This window comes from Hippocampus comes, unplaced genomic scaffold (genome assembly GCF_001891065.2).
Source record: "Hippocampus comes isolate QL1 unplaced genomic scaffold, H_comes_QL1_v1.1 scaffold409, whole genome shotgun sequence".
NCBI classification, from domain to species: domain Eukaryota; kingdom Metazoa; phylum Chordata; class Actinopteri; order Syngnathiformes; family Syngnathidae; genus Hippocampus; species Hippocampus comes.
In genome coordinates this window covers 73,779-98,251 of record NW_017804828.1, presented here as the reverse complement: position 1 = coordinate 98,251, position 24,473 = coordinate 73,779, and the positions used below count along the sequence as shown (strand labels likewise).

The following is a 24,473-nucleotide window of genomic DNA, read 5'->3' as shown; positions in this document are numbered from 1 at the left end:
GTATTTTTTTTTTTTTTTTTTTTTTTACATCTAACTCCCTACACAATGTAGTTGCGAAAAAACTGTAACCACGTTCGCAAACACAACTTTGGAGATCTTTCATAGCAACCTTATAGCGGACATATCATTTCAGAAACGGAACATCAGTGGGAGTAATTATTAATCCTGGAAAGCACCGTACGTTCCTCTTTCATTTTTGATCTTTGGGCAAAAAGTGAAACACCGAGGTGGATACCAGGTCGGCGCACCAAAAGGGTGGGGGCATCCTGCTTTTTGGCTTCTTTGCGCTCATGAATGGAAGCTTTTAACTCCAAACCGCACGTGAGCGACAGAAAGTGAAAGAATGTCGGGCTGCTTAATGACGGCACAGGAGGGGCGTCAGTGGAGCAGATTTCGTTGCTTGGTTCAGCCAAAGTACCCCAGCGCGTAACGTCTTTAGTTGTATCCGCTGACGAAGTTTGTTTGAAAAATGCCGATCCCAAAGAATAATTGCTCCGTCGAATGGCGATTTTGTCGGGATGTTTTTTCCCTTTTGTTGCATGATCTGTCAGTGCCACGCATCCACGGGAGCCATAGTTAATTAAGTCACTACAATACACACAATAAGCTTTGCCTGCTACGTCTGGTTTCTTCAAAAATTGTCCAAGAGCTTCTGTAACTTCGTCGAACTTGGAACCAATTTTAACCTTTACAGTGACTTTTCTGTCAAGCCAGTCCAATCGGAATTTATTCTTGACATTTGAGTCAATTTCTAGGATTAAAGACTCCTGATCTTTCGTCAAAAATTTCATAATTCCGCTCAAACGATCCCAGAACAATGAATTTGCGAGACGAACAGGCCGCCATGAATCAGGTAAAACAATATGTTACATGCAATTTGATTGGTCCAATCGCTTGTAGTTAACCAATCGCTGGGCCGTTTATAATCGAGCTAAGACTTCCGCAACAAATAATGCCTTCAGTGATCTGATTAGTTGAAGCTTTCATACACGTCCAATCGCAGGGCTGTTTACAAACGGAAAACGGAGAGACTGTTCGGGAGAGCTCGTGAAAACTCACGATAAGGTACCTGGCCGCCCCTAAAATTTTCTCAACGGATTTAGACGATTCACAAAAATGATCAATTTAAGAAATAAAACGGCGGATTTCCGCGGATCCGCGGAAAATTGCCATGTATGACTACTGTTTTGGATTAATTAGTTTTTTCACAGCAGTCGCACTGTCAATATAGTAGGATTACAAAACAATCAAAACTTGCCCAACAACTCTTACTTGTGACACTACTATAAACCATTTGGTGTAAAACCAGCCCCTGAAGCTGCCTATCATTTACTTTCTATTCCATGGAAAGAAGTGGCGGTATTTACCCTTCCGGACTTGAGCGTGTTCCAGATGTAATCCCTCATCTTCTCATCTGAGACCTCCCCACCGAGCTCCTTCTGCAGCGCAGTCAGCCACACTAGCACCTCCTGGGAGACAAAGAGAAGCAGAAGACAGCACTGTCAGCACAAACAAACCCTGAATTTTAATAGGTGGTCTGGCTGTGTATAGGTCCGTCAATGACCAACCTGGTTTGCCAGGCCGTGAAGAGGACCGGCCAGGCCGTTCATGGCGGCGCTGAAGGACAAGTAGGGGTCTGACAGGGCGCTGCCCACCAAGTGGCTGGTGTGCGCACTGACATTGCCTCCTTCATGGTCACTGTCACATGACAGAAACGTTAGCTTGTCTTATACATGCAGTATTGATCAATTCAAATTACCGTAAGTAGGATTGGGGCAACTGCCCTGACCAAACTCACATCCCACAGAAAAGAGATTTCCATTTTTTTTTAACCTTCCGCTTTTACAAAAAAGTGGATGACAGTGACATGATTCAAAAATATGCTGCTTTTGCCCCCCCCTCCCCCCCATGCTGGGATTTGATTTAATTTTAATCAAACCAAACAAGCTTTGATATATAAAGATCTTGAATGAAAACATTTAAATCAGCTTGACTGGAAAATGATTCTGGATCAAATCCAACCACCAGGCAATGGAACACTCGCAGCTGTTATGTATCAACAACACGCAAAGCCAATTCTAAATGATCACACAAAATTTGACCAATTTAAAACAAAAAAAATTTAACGTGTTGTAGATGTGTATAATTTGATTGTGGAGTAAATGAACAGTGAGTTGCTGCATCTTAAATAGTTTCGTGACTTTAACTTAAAAATCCTGAAGTGTTCACTGGACATGCAGTTCGCTGGCAGCATTTACTTGATTTTCCTCATTTCGTTCAGGCAAATATAAGACATCTTTGACCCAAGGGCAGTGTGTATATTACCTGTGAATAGTGAGGTAGAGTCTCATGAGCTCAGTGAACTGGGCGTTGCTGTAACCCAGCATGTTGGTAAAATTATGAGACCAGTCTAAGTTGGAGTCGATGGCTCCGATGCTGCTGCCTTCGCGGTAGAGGTTGCGGTAGATCTTGGCCGCAATGCACGGCAGCTTGGCGATCAGGTCCATGGAGTCTTCATAGACATACTGAGAAAGAGGCGAGAGGGTTTGAACGACTCATGGCAAGTGATGTCACCTCAGTTTCCGCTAGTGTGTTATCAAGGCTAGTATGCTAGCTAACACTTATCGATGAGCCTCAAGGTAGATTCTTTGTGTTGAATAACTTAACTCTTGCTTGAGTATAGTGCTTTATGTAACATGGATGAAATGACAATAGATGCTCAATGCATAGAGTTGATGCTTTCTTATCGTCTAGATTTTAAGTGTTTCACCACCATCAAGTTTTATCTCTATGCAATTACAAACCCTTTTAGCGAGGACGTCAGTTATTCAGATTTTCACTACTTGTGGCAGTGCTTGGTGCCTATCCGCTGCAAATAGTGGTGGTTCACTGTATTTTTGGCAACTTGTTTGAGGATAAGGGTGAACCCACATGGTGTTTTTCCATAGATGGAAAACTACTCTAATAACTAACTTTAATTGTACAATGGCATTAATTCATTGTGTTACTATTTTATTTTCATTTGTCTGTAAAGGGGAAATTGTGATCACACGTTATGTGTACACAGGGAGGGAGGGGGAGAGAGCGAGAGAGAGCGAGCGAGAGAGAGTTTTCCTTTGTACAAAGATGTTTAAACATTAATTTAAAACAGGACACATGAACAGGCTGAATGCCAATGCAAGCGTAACAACTCACCTCCCAGTACTTGGACTTGTGCACACCCTCAGAGTAGGCTCGTGCAAAGCTGCTCTCACTGTTAAGGGCCGTGATGGCAGCGCTGAATTGGGACATGGGGTGCAGATTCGTGGGGAAGTTGTCCAACATGGTGACGACGTGCGACGGGAGTGCCGCCCTCTTTGCCCACTCTTTCGAAACCCAGTTCACCTGGCAAACAGGAGTGTACGTGGTTACACAAACATTTTAGGCACATCTGTCTAACATGTAACTTGACAGACATGGACTGTCAAGATGGTTTTTCTCTCTCAGACGTGTGTGGCTCAACGGCAACACTCTTATCAGTCTGCCTTGTCCGTACTGGTAATAACGGCAATAAAATGAAAATTTTCTCCAGCAATAAATTTGTCAGACTGATTCAGTCATAAATAATTTCAAGATGTTGCACAGTGACTTTATGTTTACAACTAAGCTTTTATGTTGTTTTACAACCGTTTGTAGTCACGTACTGTATGTACACTGTGTCCCTAATGTGCATTTTACACTGCATTTTTAGTGCCGAGTCCATTTGACTATTGTCTAGTGATCTGTAGGCCCATCAAAAAGAAATTTCAACTGCTCCGAAATGGGCAATGTTTAGATTCTGACCATCTCCCGTCTCTTCCTGGGAGACTAAAACGAATAAAGTAGAACATGGAAGGATTTTCTGGGGCTCCAATGCCCCATCCTGACTCTCACCTGCTCCTCAGTGGGCACCTGTCCTGTGACCAGCAGCCAGAAGAGGCCTTCGGGCAGCGGCTCCTCACCTCCTTCAGCTTTGGGCAATAACTTCTGACATTCAGGGATGCTATAGCCTCGGAAGCGGATGCCCTGTATAGAAACAGAAAAGTCAAGCTAGCAAGAAAATTTACTAATATTTGTTTTCTTATTGTTTTGTCTTTTATTCGTATAATTGTGAATCCTGCTACTGTGACAATCCAATTTCCCTCAGGGGATTAATCGATCCATGTATAAATCTATCTATCAAGGCATCAATTTATCTGTGTATATAGCAATGTATCAATCTTTTTTTTTTTTTTTTTTTGAACCAGGCAGAATCATAAGAAATGCACCTTCACAGATGCAAACAATGGATTTTTGGTCCATGATTGAGTTCATGTATGGTTGAAAACACATTTCAAATAAATACCAAGATCAAACCATCACTGGAAAAACAGTGACAAAAATCAATGAGTTTTCTTTGAATATGGGTGTAAGGTGCAGTATTCAGGAAAGGTACGCCAAAACAGGAGCGGTCACCACTGACCTCATCAGGATCCAGCACAGAGGTCTCATATACCAGACCCTTCATCCCCCTCATTCCTCCATACACCTGGAGATGAAAACACAAGTGCATGTTAAAAATAAATTAATACCCAAATGTCTTTCAGTTGCACTCCACCTCCAAAGGGGGGTGGGGGGTGGGGGGATATTCTCTTGGGTGTTCGATGATATTGTTGGTGAGGCAGGTTGCTTCATATATCAGAAGGGTACCAACGAACAATTTAAACAATAAATGAATGTGCTAAGCATTAAAATAACGTGCCAACCGAATACATTAGGCCTTTTTCATACCCTCAAAACTGCTCAAAGTCTTCCTCGCCCTCCACCACAACATTTTGACACCACTTCTGCCGGCATGGCTGCTGGCGCAAGTGTATGGGTTAGATCTTGAGTGATAATAAAAACTAACAGTGAAATGAAATATTTCCATTTGGCAGATGATATATCTACTTTATATGTGGTGAGTTGAATGAGCAAGCCGCCACAGGTAACAAAAATGGACCAATCTGCTGTTGCTCTTCACCAGTTAAACTTGTACAACACTTGAAACCACTCCCTGTCATACGAACAAAAGACTGTTTCTCAATACAGTATCTCTTGCCAGTACCTGTGTGAACATTTGACTCATGACACGCCGGGCAAGTAGCGCAAGTACTTATCAAATACCAAAGTCCATTCTTTGGCTACGATTTGCTGGTGCATTGCATCAGGTTGTCAAAAGCTCTAATGTTTTAAAAGATGAGCAACGCCCCCCCCCCCCTTCCAAATGTCAGTGTGCCATCGTCCACCCTTGTGTTGCAGTTATTAGCTGACACTGAGCGAGTAATTCATTTCATCTGTAACATCAGTAGATTTACAATTTTGGGGGCTCGTTCAGGATTGGGCTGTGAGGATTTTTATGGTGTGCTGTGATTTGGTTAGTTTTAGTCTCACCGGTAGGACAACAACAGGGGCATACCGGTAGAATACTTTTTTTGCCGCACTGCATGCTGATTTATATGCATGCGAGTAGGAGAGTACGTGGCTGCGGTTTAAATATCTGAAAAAGCATAGGACTGTGAAAAGCATATTGCTGTAGAAAGCGAACTTGAAATAATCATCACAAAACAATTATATCAGTGACTATTCTAGATTTCCTGGTAAGTAGTGACGTTTCTTTTTTTTTTTTACCCCCATCACATAAAAACAACATCGGATATACTTTGCTAAACCTGTGCAAGAAATGAAGTTGATGAAGAGTTAGAGGTCTGCTCACCATGTCCACAGTAATCTGCCCGATGTTGGTTTTGCCATACTGCTGCTTAAAGCTCTTGATCCTGCTCTGTTCTTTTGGGATGAGGTCTGACAGAACATCCTTCAGATTCTGGATTTGAAAAGAAGCCAAACAAACACACTTGAAGAAGGCACAAATAAACACCTTGTCCAAAAATATCACACAGCTAAAATACGATGAGGGATTAGCTCAAAAGACCAATCGCAAACAAAGTCAGCACAAAAATGTCATTTTCCTGAGCAGAATACTGCTCGGAGCAGTTGGAGGTCTGTGCGGAAATACCCGACCATCTCATAGTTGACCGGGGCTCTAAATTAACTTTCGGACTGGTAGTAGTAATTGGTGAGACCAACTTTTTCAGCTGATCATACCAGCAAAATATTTTCTTCCCTTGTTGGCAACAAGCAGCGGCAGACAAAACAGGTCAGTTATTTTATGTAACTTTATAAGACAAAAAAAGAAAATAATATCATGGTTAAAAACTTAAAACAACAGTAAAAAGTAGTGAAATAATAGCCGACAGCTACAAAACTTACCGGTAATTTGTTATATTTGCTTGAGAAAACAGAAAAACACTAATTTCAATGCTTTAAAAAAACGAAACTGCTGATTTCAGGCCTTGCATGGAGTTGTCAACACAGGATTTACTGATGTTTACTGTAGCACAGCAAACCGAAGTGATTGCTCCCGCTGGCAAATATGACGAGTGGATGCTTCACCCACATTGCTGATGTTAATTGAGACAATCGAGGTGGAGGTCAAAGGGACTTACTGTTGGAGAAGCGCTGGCGTTTCTAGCAGCTGTAATAAAGTAGGTAGCACTCTGTGGGAGAAGAAATTAGCAATGTTACAATTGTGACGCATTGTCAAAGGAGGAAAACAGGTATTAAAAAAAAGCAAGCTAAACCAATTAAAACAGTAAATTATTTTGAGAGCAATATTTTGTTTCAAATGAAACCGTCTTCTGCGGATTGAACTCCTTTTTATTGAGAGAGCAGGTTAAAGTAACGGCCTCTGAAACAAAGTGCTGCATGTAAATAATAATGAACAAATTACACAATTTAAAACGGATAGTTCAAAGCACTCATCATCATCAAGGACAAAAAAAGCATGGAGCTTTTACTGCACACCACATCAATAAAAGAATCAATCAGGCATGTAAATTAATAACAAATCTCCACACAATTCTCATTAATAAATAATCTTTATTCCCTGAGCTGGCTTTTCATAGAAGCATTGACCAAGTGTCCCTGTGGGAAGGCCCATTTTCATTTGCAGTTACCGCTGTGGTCAAAATGTTTACATACACTCTTGATGGGCGTGAATGTCATTACTGGTGGAACTTTTAATGGTTACTTTGCACAGTTCTTTTTCCATGGTGGAATGATACAATATACTGTATACCTTCAATTTAAAAAAAAAAGTGAAGGGGGCGGGGGCGTCGTGAACAGTATCACATGTCCATTCACTTCCTGACACAATTTCTTTTTTTCCCTATTCCAGCAGCGTCACATTATCTAACAATTGACAATATCATTTATAGTGTCAATTGACAATTCAAAATTATTTACATCTGCATCACAACGCATTTGGAATCACTCCCAGCCCTCATACCGCAGTACAAAAACTTTGGCCTGCTGCATTATGCCAGTGAAAGCTGACTTCTCTGTCAGGTCAAGTTAAATGAACGACTGGAGGAGAGTCGGGTTAAAGGGTTTGGGTCACTTGGCTCTAATCTCGCTGATATGATGAATGACTACAAAGTGGTTGGGGGGATGACTCAAGAGGGTCAGCCAAAACAAAAAAGTAGGATCTTATATCAACACACATGGCTGAGAGGTGCTTATGTAACGGGCCGGGGAGGGCTCAAATATGGAACATGAGTCATTGCCCACTTCCTGAGAGGAGCACAACGGGGATGGGCTTTTTTACTAGCGCTTGTTAAAGTATTACAATACCTAGCGAATGTTCTCTATCGCTGTCTAGAAATGAGAAACCGAGACCAGTTCTCCAAATCACAAAGATTGCTTGCTTCTGTGTAAAGTCGAGGGGAAATTACATACACGTTTCCTCTACTCAAGTGGACCCCAGTATACTCAATTCATCTGCTTGCAGTTTCCCCACCCCCATTGTATTTTAATTGTGTTTTGGGAGGAAACAACCCCCATTTTTGTGGGAAACGCATCTTGGATGTTTCTCAGCATTTTTTGAAGAATTTTTGGAGTTTACACCCACAAGACAAAAAAAAAAAATCGTAATGCATTTTAAGAGTCGCCAATTAAATGTGGAGTTTCGCTATTCGCTGGCAAGCATGCATTTTGTCCAGAATTAAGATGGCATTTTTGACATACATTTAGTTTGGAAGTCAAGTACCGCTGATTAAAAATTGTGGTCGCCTCCATCATTTAAGTTGCCCATCCTTGCCTTCGATAGTTGCCCAGCATGTTGCAGCACAGCTAAGTGCAACACTAAGTACGCTCAGCTGTGAATCCGGACTTGCCTGTTTCGAATTAAATATCTTTTATGAAAACCAGACCTGGAACTTTTGTGACACACCTCGTTATTTGCAGTATCTATTATTTCCATGACACTGTTGGGTTAGGTTTATCTCCCAAAGCTTTCTTTCCAACATTTCACCAAATTTCTTTCCCTCTGTCAGTGAGAATTTTCTTATCAGTGGATGTGAGAATGATTTTGTCCCCTTACCTCTTCCCATTCCCACTTTTCTTCAGGTTACTGCTGAAATGTTCAATTATTTTTACGCCAGAATTCTCTGCACTCACTCTTTAAACCCCGCTTTAGCTTCACAGATGGAATTTCTGCTGTGTGGGCAATGCGTGTTATGGTAATGACATCAAATGTGACTGGGTGGCGTCATGTTACTGTAAACAGGTAATTACAGCCCACTCTTGGCACCGCCCGTTACTCATTTCATGAGGGAAACCACAGAGGTATCTTTATCAGGTGTGTAATTTGTTTTAGAGGACAAACCCTAAAATAAATTTGCATTGCTTGAGGAATTATGCAATTACAAATGAATATGTGGTCTTTGAGCAGAGAGGAAAAAAGCGGTGCATTAAGGACACCATTAATATATCCTACTTTCAACCTTGAGAAAAGCTCCTCTCCGAGTACGGGTTCACTTACAACTGCAAAAAAACCCGTGTGAAGCTCCAGGTGTTCTGTCAGTCACATTTGAGATTTTACAACCAGGGCTTGTTATATAAGAACAACAATAAAAAGAGCCAAACAGGGCAAAACCTGACCCAAGAAAGGGGAAAGAGGTGAGTGTGACAGAGGTTATCTAGGAAACGAAGCCTGATAACCATTGCAGTTTGTACAGCATTATAAATACAGACTACCCAGCAGGTTTCAATGCAGTTTTACCTGATATGAGGTAATTTAGTGAATGTTGAAGTCAGTGGAGTAAACCAGTAGGTTAAAGTTGCAAGATGGTTGCAATCAGTGAAGACAGGCAATGCGCTTGATAATCTCAGGAGCAAATGCATTATACAACCTCCAGTGATTCAAGCTCAATGTACAGTAATGTACAGTTAAACCACGACTACATTACCCTTTGTCAAATGTAAAACACTGCAGATTGGCTTTATATTGGAAATTCGCACTGCGGAAAATCCAAGAAAGATGTTTCTAATATCCTAATAAAAAAGTCTTTCGAGGATTTTCTCACAGAACTAGTTTAAGTAATGGGACTTTTTTTTTTTAGTGAAGGTCAACATGGTGGTGGAGAATTCTTCAGTGTCACAACACTGAAAATCTAAATTACAACACGAGTTAAATTCAGACAGCATTCCATCTTTAAAAAGTGAAGTGATTTGTTAATCCCTTTCACAGTCTGCTCTTTACACATCTTCAATTAACAAACATGTCCAGATATGATTTTTCATGAAGAGACATCGACATGGTTATTACTTGTTTACGCAATTGGAAAACAACAATAACAGCGTTAATATATAAAATCAAACGTTCGGGGTTAGATGAGTCTCTATGCAGCATTTAATCCATATCACGACCACAGTTGTCTCACAATGTGGCCGCCGTAGCTAACGTTAGCTACCTTGCAGTTAGCCGGCTAACTTGACGGTTTAAGGAATTGTGATAAAGTAACACGGAGGACGCGCGCCGTCTTCTTACCTTTGAATTGAGGAGTTTAGGCGCTAACCTGCTGACAGTCAGGAACGACATCGTGTCTGTGTTGAAGTGTTAGTCTGCCGTTTTCCAGGAGATCAAAAAGCCGCTAGCAGTGCACCTCGGAGCCGCTTGAAGGTGCCCCTCTAAAGAACAGAAGGTTGAAAAGGGGATTCGGGCCTGCAAGTAGCATCGATGTTGATTGGACGATGGATCGGAAACGTGGTGTTGCGTCGAGGGCTGTGATTGGCTAGAGAACTGGTTAGAGAACTGGCTGGAGAACCGCTACGCTTACGCTCATTTGACGGCGTCAATGGCGCTATCCGAACATAACTGTACATTCAAGATCTGACTGTCAAAAGTTGTTGAACTTTACCTTAATTTCTTAATTCCTGACAGATCTGATAAATATGACACAGATTCAAGCGTGTGTTAAAAAAAATAAAATAAACTACAGCAACTACCAATGTTAACGTTAACCAAATTTATCCATCCATTTGATGTCTGATCCGCTTTATTCTCACAAGGGTCGCAGGGCGTGCTGGAGCCTATCCCAGCTGTCTTCGGGCAGTAGGCGGGGGACTAAGTGTCGTCTATATGTCACCCACCTACTGCCCGAAGACAGCTCGGATCGGCTCCAACACGCACCGCGACCCATGTGAGGTTAAAGCGGTTCAGAAAATGGATGGAGGGATATTTATTTATTAATTTTTTCTAAATACGGTAAATAGTTTTTCATCCAAATACGTGACATTGGATAAATTCCCACAGCAGACCTGGTTGGGACTCACTGACCTAGTCTACAACGCGGGTACAGGGGCATACCACTCAACTCAAATGATTCATTTGAAACACAATGACAAACGAAATAAGAGACCACAAAGAAATACGATTTTGCTGTAAAATAAGGTTTTAATTGTCAAGGTTTTGCTGAAAAACAAATGCTTGATGTGGCAAATCGGAGGCATGCAATCGTTTAGTTTGATGGCCAGTAAATTCAGTTGCGTCTCATGCATTAAGAGAGACTCATTTACCGTTGCATATCAAAACATGAAGGTGATCTGTTTCCACTGCGGTCTTTGAGTCAGGGCTTGTTGTTGAATTGATGCAAATGACAACTGCATTGTTAAATACATTAATTCACATTGTCACAACAGTCCATTTGATGGACGTATTTTGGTACAGCACATATGCGCTGCACTATTTAAGTGGTGTAAGAAAATAGTTGTCACAATAACTCTAACCTTAAAAGGAATGTGGATTCTTTCCAACCAGCCTGGAAGCAAAATGACTCATCAAGAATGTAAGCTTCATTTTGAAGTTTAGTCCTGCTGCACTCTGAATATGAAACCTGTAAAGTCTCTTTGTCTCAGAATGGAATATTATACTTCAAACCATGATGACAAAACACAGAAAATGCAATCTACTTGACATCATGCAGTCTTTAGGTACACTTTAAAACCTGTAAACATTTGGCACAACCATCAGCGTACATCATCATACATATACAGTGGATATAGAAAGTCAGTTCGAGCAGTCATCTCCAAACATCGGACCACACAGATAGATTGAAAAAAAAAGTATATATATATATTTTTTTGTAGCAGAGCATATTGGCTCGCCGAGCCCCGCCCCCCAGCGATTAGTTTCCGATCGGGATTAAACGTCTGCACCCCCACAGACAAATGGTTTCTGGTCTGTGAAAAATCTGTCCCTAGTGGAAAAAAGGTTGAGGACCACTGTATTAGAGAGAGAATACAAAGCATGCATAGTAAGCAGCCATTTTTGGTGGAAGTCGATCAGCACAGCATGTCTTGACTTGAAAATATTTGCACACTCCAAATGTGACAGATGGCAAGGGAAATGCCTCCTCAGGTAAAACAATTGTTTTACTTCAGCTTTCAGGCACACCTCAAAAGGATTTGCACCAAACTTGACAGATATTTGGAACTGTTCATAAGTCCCGGTCCATGGTGGCTAAAGGCCTAGTTGCACATAAAGAAAACCAAGTATCATCACCATGGGAATAATGTTCTTCCAAAGATGCACAGTGTTGTTTTTGTGCCAAATATGCGCGTCAGATAGCTCCATCCGTAACGCATTTTTCTCTCGTTTTTAAGACCTGATGATTTTTTTTGGGGGGGGGGCGCAAATTTTGTGAAAAGGTGCAAAAACAACACAAGGGTGTGTTCACTTTCTATACCCACTATATTTTGTAAACAAACGGGGTCCCGAGCAGACAGTAAACATCAGAAACAATTGTGTGCAATAGGTGTTGAGTAGCTGCTTCATTTTCCAAAAGTTGTAGGAGCTGATTTGCTTGGCTGAAAGTGTTTGGTCTGCACTCCTGAACTTAACATCACACTCACCGCCAAGGCGTAAAAACCTACAATAATCCTTCGAGAGGTGAGGGCAGTCAGTCGTCCTCCTCCTCCTCGTCATCCTCAACTGTATCCAAGAGGGTGCTGTGCTTGAAGCAGTTGTGAAGGTAGTTGACCACCGTGCGCTGGAAATGCTGGACGCTGCGCGGTTCCCGCAATGTGTGGCCTTCGTCTGGATAGAGCTGCAGGGAATAGTTGGCCTCCACCCTCACCAATCGGCTCAGAAGCTCCGCGCTGTGCTGAAAGTGTACCCTCGCTGTGGTGAAACGCACAATGCACTTTGCCTGTTAGGATTCGGGAAGGATAACACACTGCTGATGATTTCAATAAGGATAGAAACCAGTACCATCTGCGGTTCCGTGTAGAATAAGAAAGTTGTCATCTTTCAGTTTGCTGACCTCTTCCAGCAGAGAGGCAGTCTGCAAAAACACATTGGAATGAACTCAACAATAGCATAACCTACTGTTTGGAGGCAAAAAAATAATACAATGTATCATTTCAAACTTAAACTTGGGTGTAAATGATTAATAGACCCGAAAGTTTTTTTTTTATTGTACTTTGCAAGAATACTGTCGGCTCACCCACAACAAAATCTCACAGGGAATCCCACAACACATACGACAACAGAATGTTTCCAATAAAATGGCAAAAATTGTTGTGCACTGGTGTTTGCAGGCAATATTGCAGTATGTTTATTTGCTAACCCCATCCCTGCAATAGAACCCAGGAATAAACCTGAACAGCCCAGTTCAGAACAATGTGACTTCTCAACCTTACCGAGTAAACATGCTCCTCCTTTGTTGGAAAGCCAAGATACCGCTCAGAGAATGCAGCGCCTGAAATGGTACAATATACGTCAATATCTAGCTAACGATGCTATAAGGAGTCTGTAGGTAATTGTCTGATCAGTTTGTAGATAGGTCGACTGAGTGTTAGGTAGGCAAGTTGCAAGGCTATACTGGCCCCGTGGATGGGTTGTTAGGAAGGAAGAATAGGTACATACGTTAAGTCGAGATTATAATTATATTCGTGAGAGTAATAATGACAATAACTTACTGTAAAGCCTAAAATCCGTTATTGGGGCCAGGGCAGCTGAGCATTGAAAGAGCTTCTCTGTTGCAGTTAACATTTTCAGCGTTAAGTGTCCACCAAATGCCTGTTGTAAAACAAATAAATTTGAGTTCAAACAGAACATTTTGGAGTGCTACTGTAACTATTGAAAACAAAAAAACAAAAACTTTTACCTTGCCATAGAGAGCCATGCGGCGATCGTCAATATACGGCAACTTCATCAACAACCTGCAAAGTAGCCATTTATTCAGTCAGTTTGACCGGCATCATTGCTATGTTTGCCGTTGCTACTGTGTGGCACACACTCAACAACTTCCAAATGATCTTTGACGTGAAGTGAACCAAGCTTGCGTGAGTCTGCGGCAGCGGTCTTCTGTCCACGTCCCACCCTGCGCTGGCCATCCATCCAGACCAATGCCACATTGTGTGAGCTACAGAGGACCTGAGGCCAGCCAAGAGCAAACTCCTCCGTTACTGACTGACTGCCGGGAGAGCTGTCTCTGAATGATGACATCAGCAAGAAGACATTTGAAAGCCGAAAACTTTGAAGGGCGTGGGTGGGTGCAAAACAGGGGAAGAATGCCAGCAGATGTGTTTACTTACACAATAATGAGCAAAGGGTGCAGGTTAACCTCGTAACCTTGAGGCAAAGATAATTTCAGGTGCACATCTAAGGAAAGACAGGAGGAAATAACACTGAATAAATTTTCTCATCGTATTATTACTTGTACACAGCAAACTGATGGATTACTAGTTTTGAAACCACTCAGGTCAACAAATGTGTTTGTTGTTGCGCAATTATTCTTCATATGAGTGTAATGAGGCGAACAACATTTTTGCAAAATGTCAATGTTATTTATTACATGTGACAACTTGACATTTTGGTACAGATTATAGCAAGGATCATGGGAGTTGACACCCATGATTTGTTTTTGCGGGCCACATAAAATGTCATGGTGGGCCAGATCTGGCCCCCGGGCTTTGACCTTGACACCTGCGCTCTAAAATGAGTCATTGATTGCTCGTGACGCACTGTCATTGATCAGTCAGTTCGGATGGGCTTTAGCCCCCATGTGACCCGATCAGGGTAAGCACAATTGAAAACGGATGAATCATTTTAAACTCAATGTTTTAACTTTGAATTAAACAAAAGCAGGACTAAATACATTCTCAAAGTGAATCACGCTCATTTCTTCATCAAGAGCAAATGCGGTAAGAAATTGGCCAAGAGACCCACAATCAGTCATCAAATAATTGTTATGAAGGCTGTCTTACCAAGGTTGTCAGTTGAAAGTGTCCTGAAAAGAGTCTCAGGAAGGCGCTTGTCTTCCAAGGCTTTGGACAGGGCACTGTTGTCCTCCAAGACAACGTATCCTCCAAAAGATAATAGAATATTTATTTCATCAGAACATGGAAAAGAATCCTGAAGAATCAGACCGACATCCATTTACAGTATGGAAATTCAGTGCAAGGCCACATGATAAGAAAATGTAGATAGAAATTTTACATGATGTGCTTTTAACAGGTTTTTAAATCACATCTTTCATCCTCCGCGGCCACATTATTATTATTTTACTATCAGTTAAATTATCAACTGCTACCTTTCAGGCAAAGAGACAACCAATAGGGGCACAAATAACAGCTCCACACCAATAATTTAAAATAATTTTCGCGAGCTAGGAGGAACAGCAACACCCAGATTTTGTATATTACAATCAGGGAGAGCCACAGGACAGACAGAGGCAGTACTGGACTAAAATCAAACAAAATCTGACTTCAGGAGCACAGACGTTTTTGACGCAGCAGTGCGGTTTGGTGATGTGTCCAGTGTAGTACATGAAGTGCTGCCTACGAAAGTAAAATGCTTTCATTGTCAAAGTTTTTTTTTGTTTGTTTATTTTTTTTACTCTCGGCTCTGCTTTCACAAAAAGAAGCTGCTGTAGCAGAGGTCTGCCCCCATCATCATTTTAACCAAAGCTGGACTCACCATTGGCAACAGTGTACGGGTGTATATTGTTGCTAGCTTGCGCGAGGTAGAGTGAATCCCTTAAAAATGGGCTAATTTCAGCAAGACAAAGACTAAGATGTCTAAACTGTCCGATTATGTTTGTTTTTTGTATTTTGACAAATTGACATGTTATTAAAACACCCAGAAACTACTTAAAATTCTGGTAAAATGATCAAAAAGCCTCCTTATCACTGCTCATGTGGCTCTAATACAAAATGGCCATTTGTGTGTTTTTGTGTTCATGCAAAAGTGAAACTCACTGGAGGGATCCTTTAAGTTATGGACTGTCACTTTTGGAATTCCTGGACCTGGAGAATGTTTCAGAGGACAAACATTTTCAAACCATGATGAAATTTGATTTAAAAAAAAATAATAATAATTCAACTCTCTGAAGTTAAACCGCTGGGTTGTACAATTGGAATGTGACAGAAATTATCAGGATAAATATTTCTCAAAAGACACTGGAGATTAGTAGCAGTATATACTGTAACTAGAGATGAGCAACAACTTAGCATAGAGTTCATTTAGTTGAGTTTTGCTTGCTTTTTCTCAATGCTTTTTAATGGCCCCATCCAGGGCCATTAAAGAGAAGAGGTGAAGAAGAAGAAGATACACAGAAATTTATGGATTGATTGTGTCTTCAGCCTCATTAGTTGTCAGTTGTTATCAAAGTTCAGATTGTGTTTTATTGATTCTACCGTATGAACAAAGCTTGATTTATTTATACACAGGGCCACTGAAATGTCATGTACGTGAAGTTCTCAGTTTGACCCTGGAATGAATTATTTCTATCCTGATTTCCCACCGAGGTTTAAAATAAATCCATAATGCATTGCATTGAAATATGACCAAAACAGAGGTCAACCAACTTTTTATTGTGTTTGACTTTGCAGGTTCCATGACGACTACGCGTCTCACACTCACCCAGGCAGCGGAGAGTGAAGTGGGTGAAGTTGGGACTGAAATCGGCTTGAAAAAAGAGGCAGCCCTCGAGGAGTTTACATGTGATGCACTGCCGTTGAAATGCTCCTTCCACGTGCACACTTTTAAACAAGAAGAAAAAGCATTCAGACTCACACGGTCACTCCAACTATACACACATTTAGATTGCTCTAGGATTCTACATAGCTACCGCTTTGACATTTGAACATGCTTTTGTTTACCCCTAAACACTGTGCCGCAGCACGAATTAAATCTGTAAGTAAACTGAGACACGACATGAGTTCAGGCAACACTGTATACTTTCTGTTACATGTTTTGCTTGGTGGTGTGATATTGGTGGTGTGATATTTCACTTATGTAAGATATGTGCCTTGTTTCAATGAAACACTTCTCTATGACACTGCGACTGTGTCTCCTGAAGCCTAAAGCCAAGTGAAATTTATTTTGCAGCACAAGGAATTCTTGTCATTCTGACCATGTGTCAGGAAGCCCCTGGCTACAGCACACCACGTGAACTTGAAATTCCTATCATGGGTGAAGATATGAAGTTGACAATGAGCAGCATTCCATCAGAGTGAGCTGCATTAACAGTACATATGGCGAGAAGTTTACTGTCCTTTAGGAACATCAAATTCTGCCCAAATTTTAGCTGTCTGGCATTTGAAGTATATTTGAAGCAAGCCAATGTATTGTTGTGTATGCTGTGTAATTAATTACACTCCCCGTGAAAAATAATGGTTCAATTCACTTGTTAAAAGCCCCAGTTTAATACAACATTAATGCCCATGATGACTGTGGGCTTTTCACTTATAGCTATGCAACTCCACATTGCTGCTTCATGGTGATGGCCTGGAGTTTGTAAATTGGACGTTGAGCTGCATCCCACTATACTTTTCCTTGCGACAGGTTAGAAATGTTGACTTGCCAGTTTTCTGGAATGACGCATTAATATGAAGAAAATGCCATTCGTACAATTTACCTGTAGAGGTGTCTGGCTTGTCTGGATTCCTCTGTACTCAGGAAATAGCTGAAGACCAAAAAAATAATACCAAGTTAGTTATGTAATAAGAAGAACAACAGCATTGATTTTCACCTTTTCATGAAGGGCCAAATAAAATGATGTCACGGGGTAGATCTAGCCCCCGGGCTTTGAATTTGACACCTCTGGCATAAAAGATAATACTGTCACATTTACGCCATCAGATTTAGCCCTCTGTGGGATTAAAATCTCTTTTCAGTTATCACTACTCAGCAATGCTTGGACTGTGATCCATTTTTACTTGAGGGCTTTCTTCACACAGCTGGATCATGACAGAATTAAGCAATAATTTTTCTCAAGACTGAGCAAGTAATCACAAGATCTAACATGTTGCTTGATGTGTGAAAAGGTGAAGAAATACACTTGGTCTTCGTGTAGAGATCATTTAAAAGAAAACGGGCCACACCACTTACATCTTTCCAGCCTTCTCGTCCAGGGCGCAGAGCGAGGTGACATCCCAGCTCCCCGATGTCAAAAACCGAGGAGGGCTGGACGGACCGGTGGGCTGGGTGGACATAACGGAATAATCATAATAACAGGTGTCGGAATATATTATTTGTGAGTAACGGAGAGAGATTAAATTAACACTCAGGGAGAAGATCCCTCAATTGCATCTTAATAGGAAGGGCTCACCTAATGGCACATTCACATAAGTGTTAATGAGAAATGACAAACAGGAAATAAGGTCCATCTGTATCATTTCCAAAAGCACCATTGCTCTTTTCTTAATTTGCCCTGCCTGGGTGAAGATTAAATGAAGCGACCCAGCAAAGCGTTACTTGATCATGATTTATCTGTACTGAGGGAGAGAGTGCAGTAAATACAAACGAGAAGCCTTGCTTTAGTTTGCCCTCGCTGAAGTGTTAATGGACAATTAGGAGGGGATACATGTGAGTGAGCCTCAGATGAATGGACCTGGGCTGACAGAGCGGCGAGGTGACTGAACTCTCCGCGGGCGCCCTGCTTGGCTGGCAGGATGGCGTAAAATATGGAGCCATCATCTGAAAACAGTGGCACATCCTGCTGAGATAAAAAAAAAAAACAAAAAACAAAAACAAAAAAACCCCAAAACATCAGACACAAGTCAGGAGAAGCACAGTTGTGATACATATGGGGAAGGTTGCACAACAAAATACTGCATTAAGGTAGGGGTACCATCATTTTAGTTTAGGCGAGATTCAGGTTTGTTTTTGAAGTAATATTGGTCGGCCACAAAATAAATAAATAAATAAATAAATAAATAAATCCTCAATTGGTTTTGCTTAATTTATGGTGCATTTTTATTTATTATTACTTGATCGGTTTCAAGTTAGTTCAGTGACCATTGTGGTCTTTCTGTCTTTAACTCATTCAGTACCAGCCAATTCTGGACCAAGTCTGAAAAGACGTTTAAAAACGTCTTTGGGAGTGAATGAGTTAAAGGAAGGACACCATCATTTGTACCCACGTGTGTAAGCGAAGAGGATTCATTGCAGTGCTTCATACCTGCCATTGGCTTTGCATTACGTCCATGGTCATCTTGTGTTTCTTTGGAGGGGAATAAATCAGAAATATTAGTGCATTCAAAATACAATGCATTGGTTTGGATAATTTTAAATTATGTGGCTTAAAGTCATGTGTAATACACCAGAGTTCTATGCATGTGTTTCGTGTGTGACATGAGGTACACGTGCAGCAAAGGTGCAACGGATGTGGAAAATTGCCGACCAAAATTTTAGCTTTTAGAAAAGTTAAACACCTGAGAATACCTGTCCACACACCACTGCGCTGAAATCAATTGTCGCTACCATGCTGACATCACCACACATCAAACTGTCTCAATTAGGTAATCTGCAACTGCACAAAGCAAGCAGAGTTGGCTGTTGCTGTGCAGAAGCCAAATCAGAACTTTTTCCATTCAGGCCATGAGAGGTGCTCGCACGTCATTGTTTATCATACCATTCACCTCACCTCTGAGCACGCCCCCGTGGTGGCCTCGCACACGCAAAGTACAGATTCATTCTGAGCCCGGTTGAGCCAACGAACCGCCAGGCGGGTGCTGCTGGTCCAGGTTACCATGGAAATGTAGCCTTCTCTGTAGGAAATCACACAGGTGGATTTTATGGAAAGAGACATTTAGACAATTACTCTACAAATTGCACAGGTTAGGTGAACACTGATGATTTTAAAATGGATTTACAGGACAGTTTAGAGTCTCCAATTGCCTGCAATATAATCATCTATTTGCAAATATTTTCAAGTGAAACAATCCCATGCACAGACATGCAAAATGCATGTAACCAAATGTCAATTTGGGCAGCGACAACATGGAAGTACTGTGAAAGAAATAATCCATGTTTCATACCATTTAGTTGGACTGAATTGAGTCATTTCCCAATAGGTTTAAATGGAGGGAACCTATGTTTTTCCTTCCTTAATTTCATGGTCTGTGAATCTTAAATGTAACCTTTTTATACACTTTACGCTCTGCCTAGATGTTTAAACTAAAATAAAACATATCCACATATCCTATTTGTGTTGTTTCAGTGGAGGTGAGTCTGTTCATTGTCATTCACAGGGCTGGCCGATCAAACGATTTTGCTGGGAATGCTGATCATTTATTTATTAATTATTCATATTTCTCCTCGCTGCTTCCATAGTTTGCATTCATGCTGGCCCGCACTGCTTGCACAAACAACATGTCTGCGATCAGAGATGAGCTGCTACTTTACAAAAGCACAATCAATATTACTTAGTATTGGTCACGATGCATAGCAACTTTTCTGACCACTCTTGTATTAAAAAAAAAAAACAAACAAACAAACAAAAACAAAAAAACGACTGATGTTAATACTGTGCGGACCGATTTCACATTGATTTGACCATGGAGTAAACATGGAGAAAATTGAGCTGAACATTGCCAAAAGTGTTGTGCCTATGTACAGTATATGTTGCAAAAGCAGTGATTTTTCGAGATGTTGGAAACTTGGGACTTAAGGAACAGTTTGTGCTTCCAAGCCGCAAATATTTTGCGAAGGTCGCCTCGCCTTTCCTGTACAATTCTCTACGACAAAAGACCATAAGAGATATTCATTGTTGAATATTTATGTTCATTTATTGACAATTGTGCTGATTTGAATGTTGTGACAAAGAGGACATTTTTCAAGGCAGAAGCGCTTACTTTAACGTTGCAGTGAAAGAAAAAATATTTCATCATATTTCTGTGGATGGTGCAAGTTATTGCTATAGGGAAAAAAAACGAATGTCATTGTGATTTGATTTATTTTCAATAAAAGCAGGGGGAAATTTTTAAATTGAAAATTGAATTTTTGTGGAAAAAAAAAATTAGGATCTTACTTCAAGGCTATATTGCCCAGCCCTAATGTAAAGTAGTTCAATGCCGTCAACCTCAAATTGATGAGGTAGATCCAAAGTCTCTCCTTTTTTCATTGCCTTGACCCAGCTCCGAATCCGACCATTTTGGCATTACATATCAGAATTATTACCGGGCCCATGCAGTGCAAACCCAGCATCATGTTCACTTTATGGTGGTATTGCGTACAACAGTCCGCCACGTAAAATGGCACCATTGTAAAGTTTTATGATATCGTCCATGAACAAGGAAGGGGCCTTCAAACACACAAGCACGTACAATTAATTGTGTTTTGTCCTTTTCATTATTAGTGACTGTCTGCTGAGAGCTTCTTGGAAGAAGTATGAATAAGAAATATTGTAAAGGGGTGGCACACGTTCCAAGTGAAAACTTGTTAGATTTTGGTGAGGATTCGAATAAACGAAATGTATTTTCACTTTTTACCGTTACAATCCGCTCGCACTGGATCCAAGCGTCACAGTGACCAACCACATCCAGCAGATGGAGCTACACCCACAGGAATTGAGTGGAACAGTGCGGCCTTGCATGTCATGATTTGTGACAAAATATGTCTCGGCCTCAGTGCAGCTATATTTCCTTCATTTTTCAAAAAGTGTTGGCCTACCTGGCACTGAGTGAGTCGGGGGGCATCATCTGCACCGTGTGAGCCGGGCCATACAGGTTCACGACAAACAGGCTGACTGATGGGATATTGGAGCCTGCCTAGGAGCACAATCAGTGAAACGTGCATTGATGACCAGCTTCATGTTATTGTAAGCTTATGTTATATTATTAACTATCATTTTATGTTTGAGCATCATATTATTTCATGTTAAGCATACCTAAATTATATTCTGTTGTTTAATAATTGCTTAGACATGTTTTTATGTTGATAGGTTCTGATTGGCTGTTAAAGAGAAGCAGGAAGTGATTTTAGTTACGAGAGTTGTGTTCTCGAACGTGCTGCGGTGCAGACATCTTTCTTTTTTCCCCTTTCAATAAACTGCATGAAAGGATTCCATCTCTCCTTTTGTCATTCGTAAAGAAGAGCTATCCACGAAAAACAACGAACCCCTCAACTTACATGATATTACAAAGTCACATTTATTCGTTCTGCGTTACGTTTGAGTTACTGTTCTTTCACCAAAAATAACTGTGGGTTGTGGGATTCACACACCTGTTTCTATTAGTTTTCAACTAAATAAGCCGATGGTTCGCACAAAGTAATCAGATTTGTGAGTAAACGAAGAAAAGATCATTTCAGAATACATGCTTTTGGTGATTTTTTTTTTTTTAGGCTGTGAGCTGAATGAGAGTATGAATGTCACTTATGAGTTTTACATTTATTCGATTGTAGACACAAACATGGTACTGTATTGCGGCCCATTGTATCTGCACTATACAACCACAATAAAGGCTTTCTGTTGTATTCTATATGTTCCTTGGCTCAGTGAGGGTTAGAAAACAAGTCTAGGGAGACCTGCTTGTGTGTCTGGGTTTCTTGCGATGAGCAACACAGTTCAATATATACAACCCACCTTGGGGTAGGGAAAAATCAAATTGGACAGGAATTGGCTGAAGAAAAGAAAACTAATTAAATCTGAAAGACAAATGCTGCTCAGTTACCACATTAAATTGGGATACGTAAATGCACAGCGCACACAAGTGCTGATGACAAAACAACAAAAGATGCAGCTTCTAAAGTTTTGGGAGGGAAATTACTGACTGTAAGCGACGGGATAACATTTTCAATTTGAATTCTGTTAAAATGCGGCAACAAATTCCAATCAATGAACAAAGATAAGAGGGGGACTACATTGCAAGATGGGGTTTGTGTCAGCACTGACAGTGAACCCATTTTGCCCACAATTCGTTTTACGTCATGGATTACCTCACGCGTTGGCGGGGGGAATGGTGTCTCTGGTTCGGGAACATTATACAACTTAAGGTTTTAACCTATATCGAGAACACATTGTGCAAAAGCAGTCATCGATGAAATTGAATGCATGATCCATATTGATTTATGACACCATTGCTCCTGCCATCCACAATCTGCAGGATTGGTGGGGAGTACAGTTCTATGGTTAAATTACAGTTGAAGAAATGCATGAATGAAACACGCAGGCCCTGGAAACTATGCATGCATAGATTTAGTTAAATTATCCTATGGTCATTTGGTTATGTAATTTGTGAGATTACATGTAAAAAAAAAAAAAAAAAAAAATGTCAAAAGATATATGTATGTAATCTTATTATTCGGTTGTATTAACTAATTTGGCTGATTACATGCTCGAAACTGAAGAAAAAAAAATTGAGATTGCCAGAGAGCATGAAAAGGAAACATTGTAAATTTCTGAAGTGTTGCTGACCACACTCATTGCCCTGCATTGTAACAATTTCGTCTGTGTTTCTGTCGACATGCGAGAATATCGATGATTGCATGTCACCATTTCCTGTTTATTGATTTGTTTAATTTTGTTTTCAGAATGGTGAAATAGTTAAAAAAATAGGATGAAAGGTTTCTATTGTCTACTTAATGTTTGTTTGATGTTGTTTTGCTGTGGTTAGGTTCTTTTCTGTTATGGTCCAAAAATCGATGTTGACACAGCTAATCTTCGCTGTCAGTGTCACTATGTGTCTTTCTTTTGTTCTTTAATGTTAATTAAACTTCTATAATACAGAAGTTTACTTCTGACTATTCTATAGGCAAATGACAATTATCACAGCAGAGGTTTTCTTTTTCTTTTTAATACACAAACAAAAAAAGTAGAAAAAGAGGGGAATTATAGTAAGAACAGAAAATAATTGGAAAGCTACTTTAACTCATGACTTTGCTTCCATCCACAGCAGAGGATATTTGAGATTCCACATACATTGGTGCAATTGGAGTTCCTCGTGGCGTACCAGATGAGTATAAATTGCTTAACCAGGTTGCTGACGGAATAAGCTACCTCCACTACAGTGTCCAGAAGCTTGCAAATCATACTGAGGAAGCCGTTTTGGCTGTTGGAAGTAAAACAATTGACAGTCACCTCTCTGACGATGTTCCGTGACCGCACAGCGGTGGATGTGCTCTTGGCTGAGGCCAATGGAGCGTGTGCGATGTGTGGTGAACAGGTTGTTCAACCACGCCCTGAGGGCCCCGCACACTGAACCGGACCATTCGGGCATGACCACGCCCTAGTCGTCAGAAATAGTGGGTAAGACCGTTGTGACGTCTAAAAAAAAAAAAAAAAAAAAAAAAGAAACGTGATTTCTTTTCGGCTATCTTGATATTGCGTGGATGTCGCTGACTTTCCTGTATGTAGGCTCTGCTTATCCGGTTTATCACTACGGCCGGTACGCCCACGACGTCAAAGTGAGTGGAATGTACCCTCTGCTGTTACTTTTGGATAGGAAAGGTTCTGAGATAGAAAACGGCTCGGCTAATGGAGACATGATTTCACTTCAATATCTGAATGTCATAGATGATTTTTAATGATTTTTTTTTTTTGCATTATTTTGTTGATTATCTGAGATTGATGATAATTCATTTTTTTTGGCCCCTGAGTATAACTATGACATGATTTTACTGAATAAAGTCTGACGGGAAGGTTCTATGTGACGATATGGGCAAATGTGGAACTACCACGGTTAGTTTGATTGTTTTTGGTTATCATATATTTATGACTTAGAAAAACGAAGAACAATCCCACATTCCAACCCAAGTCCTGATTGATATGCAACACAACGCTCCGGATCGTGAAAAACGAAAATGGATG

General features: G+C 40.7%; 2 protein-coding genes across 5 annotated transcripts in view; both read right to left on the bottom strand.

The window, feature by feature from the left end:
• cs (citrate synthase) overlaps window positions 1-10,082 on the bottom strand; it is a 14,548-nt gene extending 4,466 nt beyond the window's left edge. Inside the window, exons 1-9 of the mRNA XM_019865785.1 lie at window positions 9,926-10,082; window positions 6,543-6,593; window positions 5,753-5,860; window positions 4,481-4,546; window positions 3,913-4,044; window positions 3,196-3,384; window positions 2,326-2,525; window positions 1,569-1,698; window positions 1,368-1,469 (exon numbers count right to left, since the gene is read on the bottom strand). Coding sequence (XP_019721344.1) covers window positions 1,368-1,469; window positions 1,569-1,698; window positions 2,326-2,525; window positions 3,196-3,384; window positions 3,913-4,044; window positions 4,481-4,546; window positions 5,753-5,860; window positions 6,543-6,593; window positions 9,926-9,976 — 1,029 coding nt within the window. The 5' untranslated portion in view covers window positions 9,977-10,082. The remainder of the gene's footprint in view (window positions 1-1,367; window positions 1,470-1,568; window positions 1,699-2,325; window positions 2,526-3,195; window positions 3,385-3,912; window positions 4,045-4,480; window positions 4,547-5,752; window positions 5,861-6,542; window positions 6,594-9,925) is intronic.
• Window positions 6,946-24,473, bottom strand: part of LOC109513347 (inactive dipeptidyl peptidase 10) — a 43,278-nt gene continuing 25,750 nt past the window's right edge. For 2 of the 4 annotated variants that reach the window (XR_002167732.1, XR_002167738.1), the window contains 18 exons: window positions 21,338-21,435; window positions 19,311-19,434; window positions 18,846-18,887; window positions 18,276-18,383; window positions 17,774-17,865; window positions 17,301-17,348; window positions 16,304-16,422; window positions 15,640-15,687; window positions 14,647-14,745; window positions 13,975-14,041; window positions 13,677-13,871; window positions 13,545-13,599; window positions 13,357-13,456; window positions 13,078-13,136; window positions 12,647-12,719; window positions 11,802-12,556; window positions 8,508-8,509; window positions 6,946-6,957 (listed from right to left, as the gene is read on the bottom strand). Coding sequence is in view for 1 of the 4 variants with exons in the window: in XM_019865748.1 (XP_019721307.1) it covers window positions 12,336-12,556; window positions 12,647-12,719; window positions 13,078-13,136; window positions 13,357-13,456; window positions 13,545-13,599; window positions 13,677-13,871; window positions 13,975-14,041; window positions 14,647-14,745; window positions 15,640-15,687; window positions 16,304-16,422; window positions 17,301-17,348; window positions 17,774-17,865; window positions 18,276-18,383; window positions 18,846-18,887; window positions 19,311-19,434; window positions 21,338-21,435 (1,548 nt within the window). In the remaining 3 variants the exon portion in view is untranslated. Of the gene's footprint in view, window positions 6,958-8,507; window positions 8,510-10,809; window positions 12,557-12,646; window positions 12,720-13,077; window positions 13,137-13,356; window positions 13,457-13,544; window positions 13,600-13,676; window positions 13,872-13,974; window positions 14,042-14,646; window positions 14,746-15,639; window positions 15,688-16,303; window positions 16,423-17,300; window positions 17,349-17,773; window positions 17,866-18,275; window positions 18,384-18,845; window positions 18,888-19,310; window positions 19,435-21,337; window positions 21,436-24,473 lie in introns of those variants that run through there. The other 2 variants (XR_002167736.1, XM_019865748.1) reach the window with 2 other exon arrangements.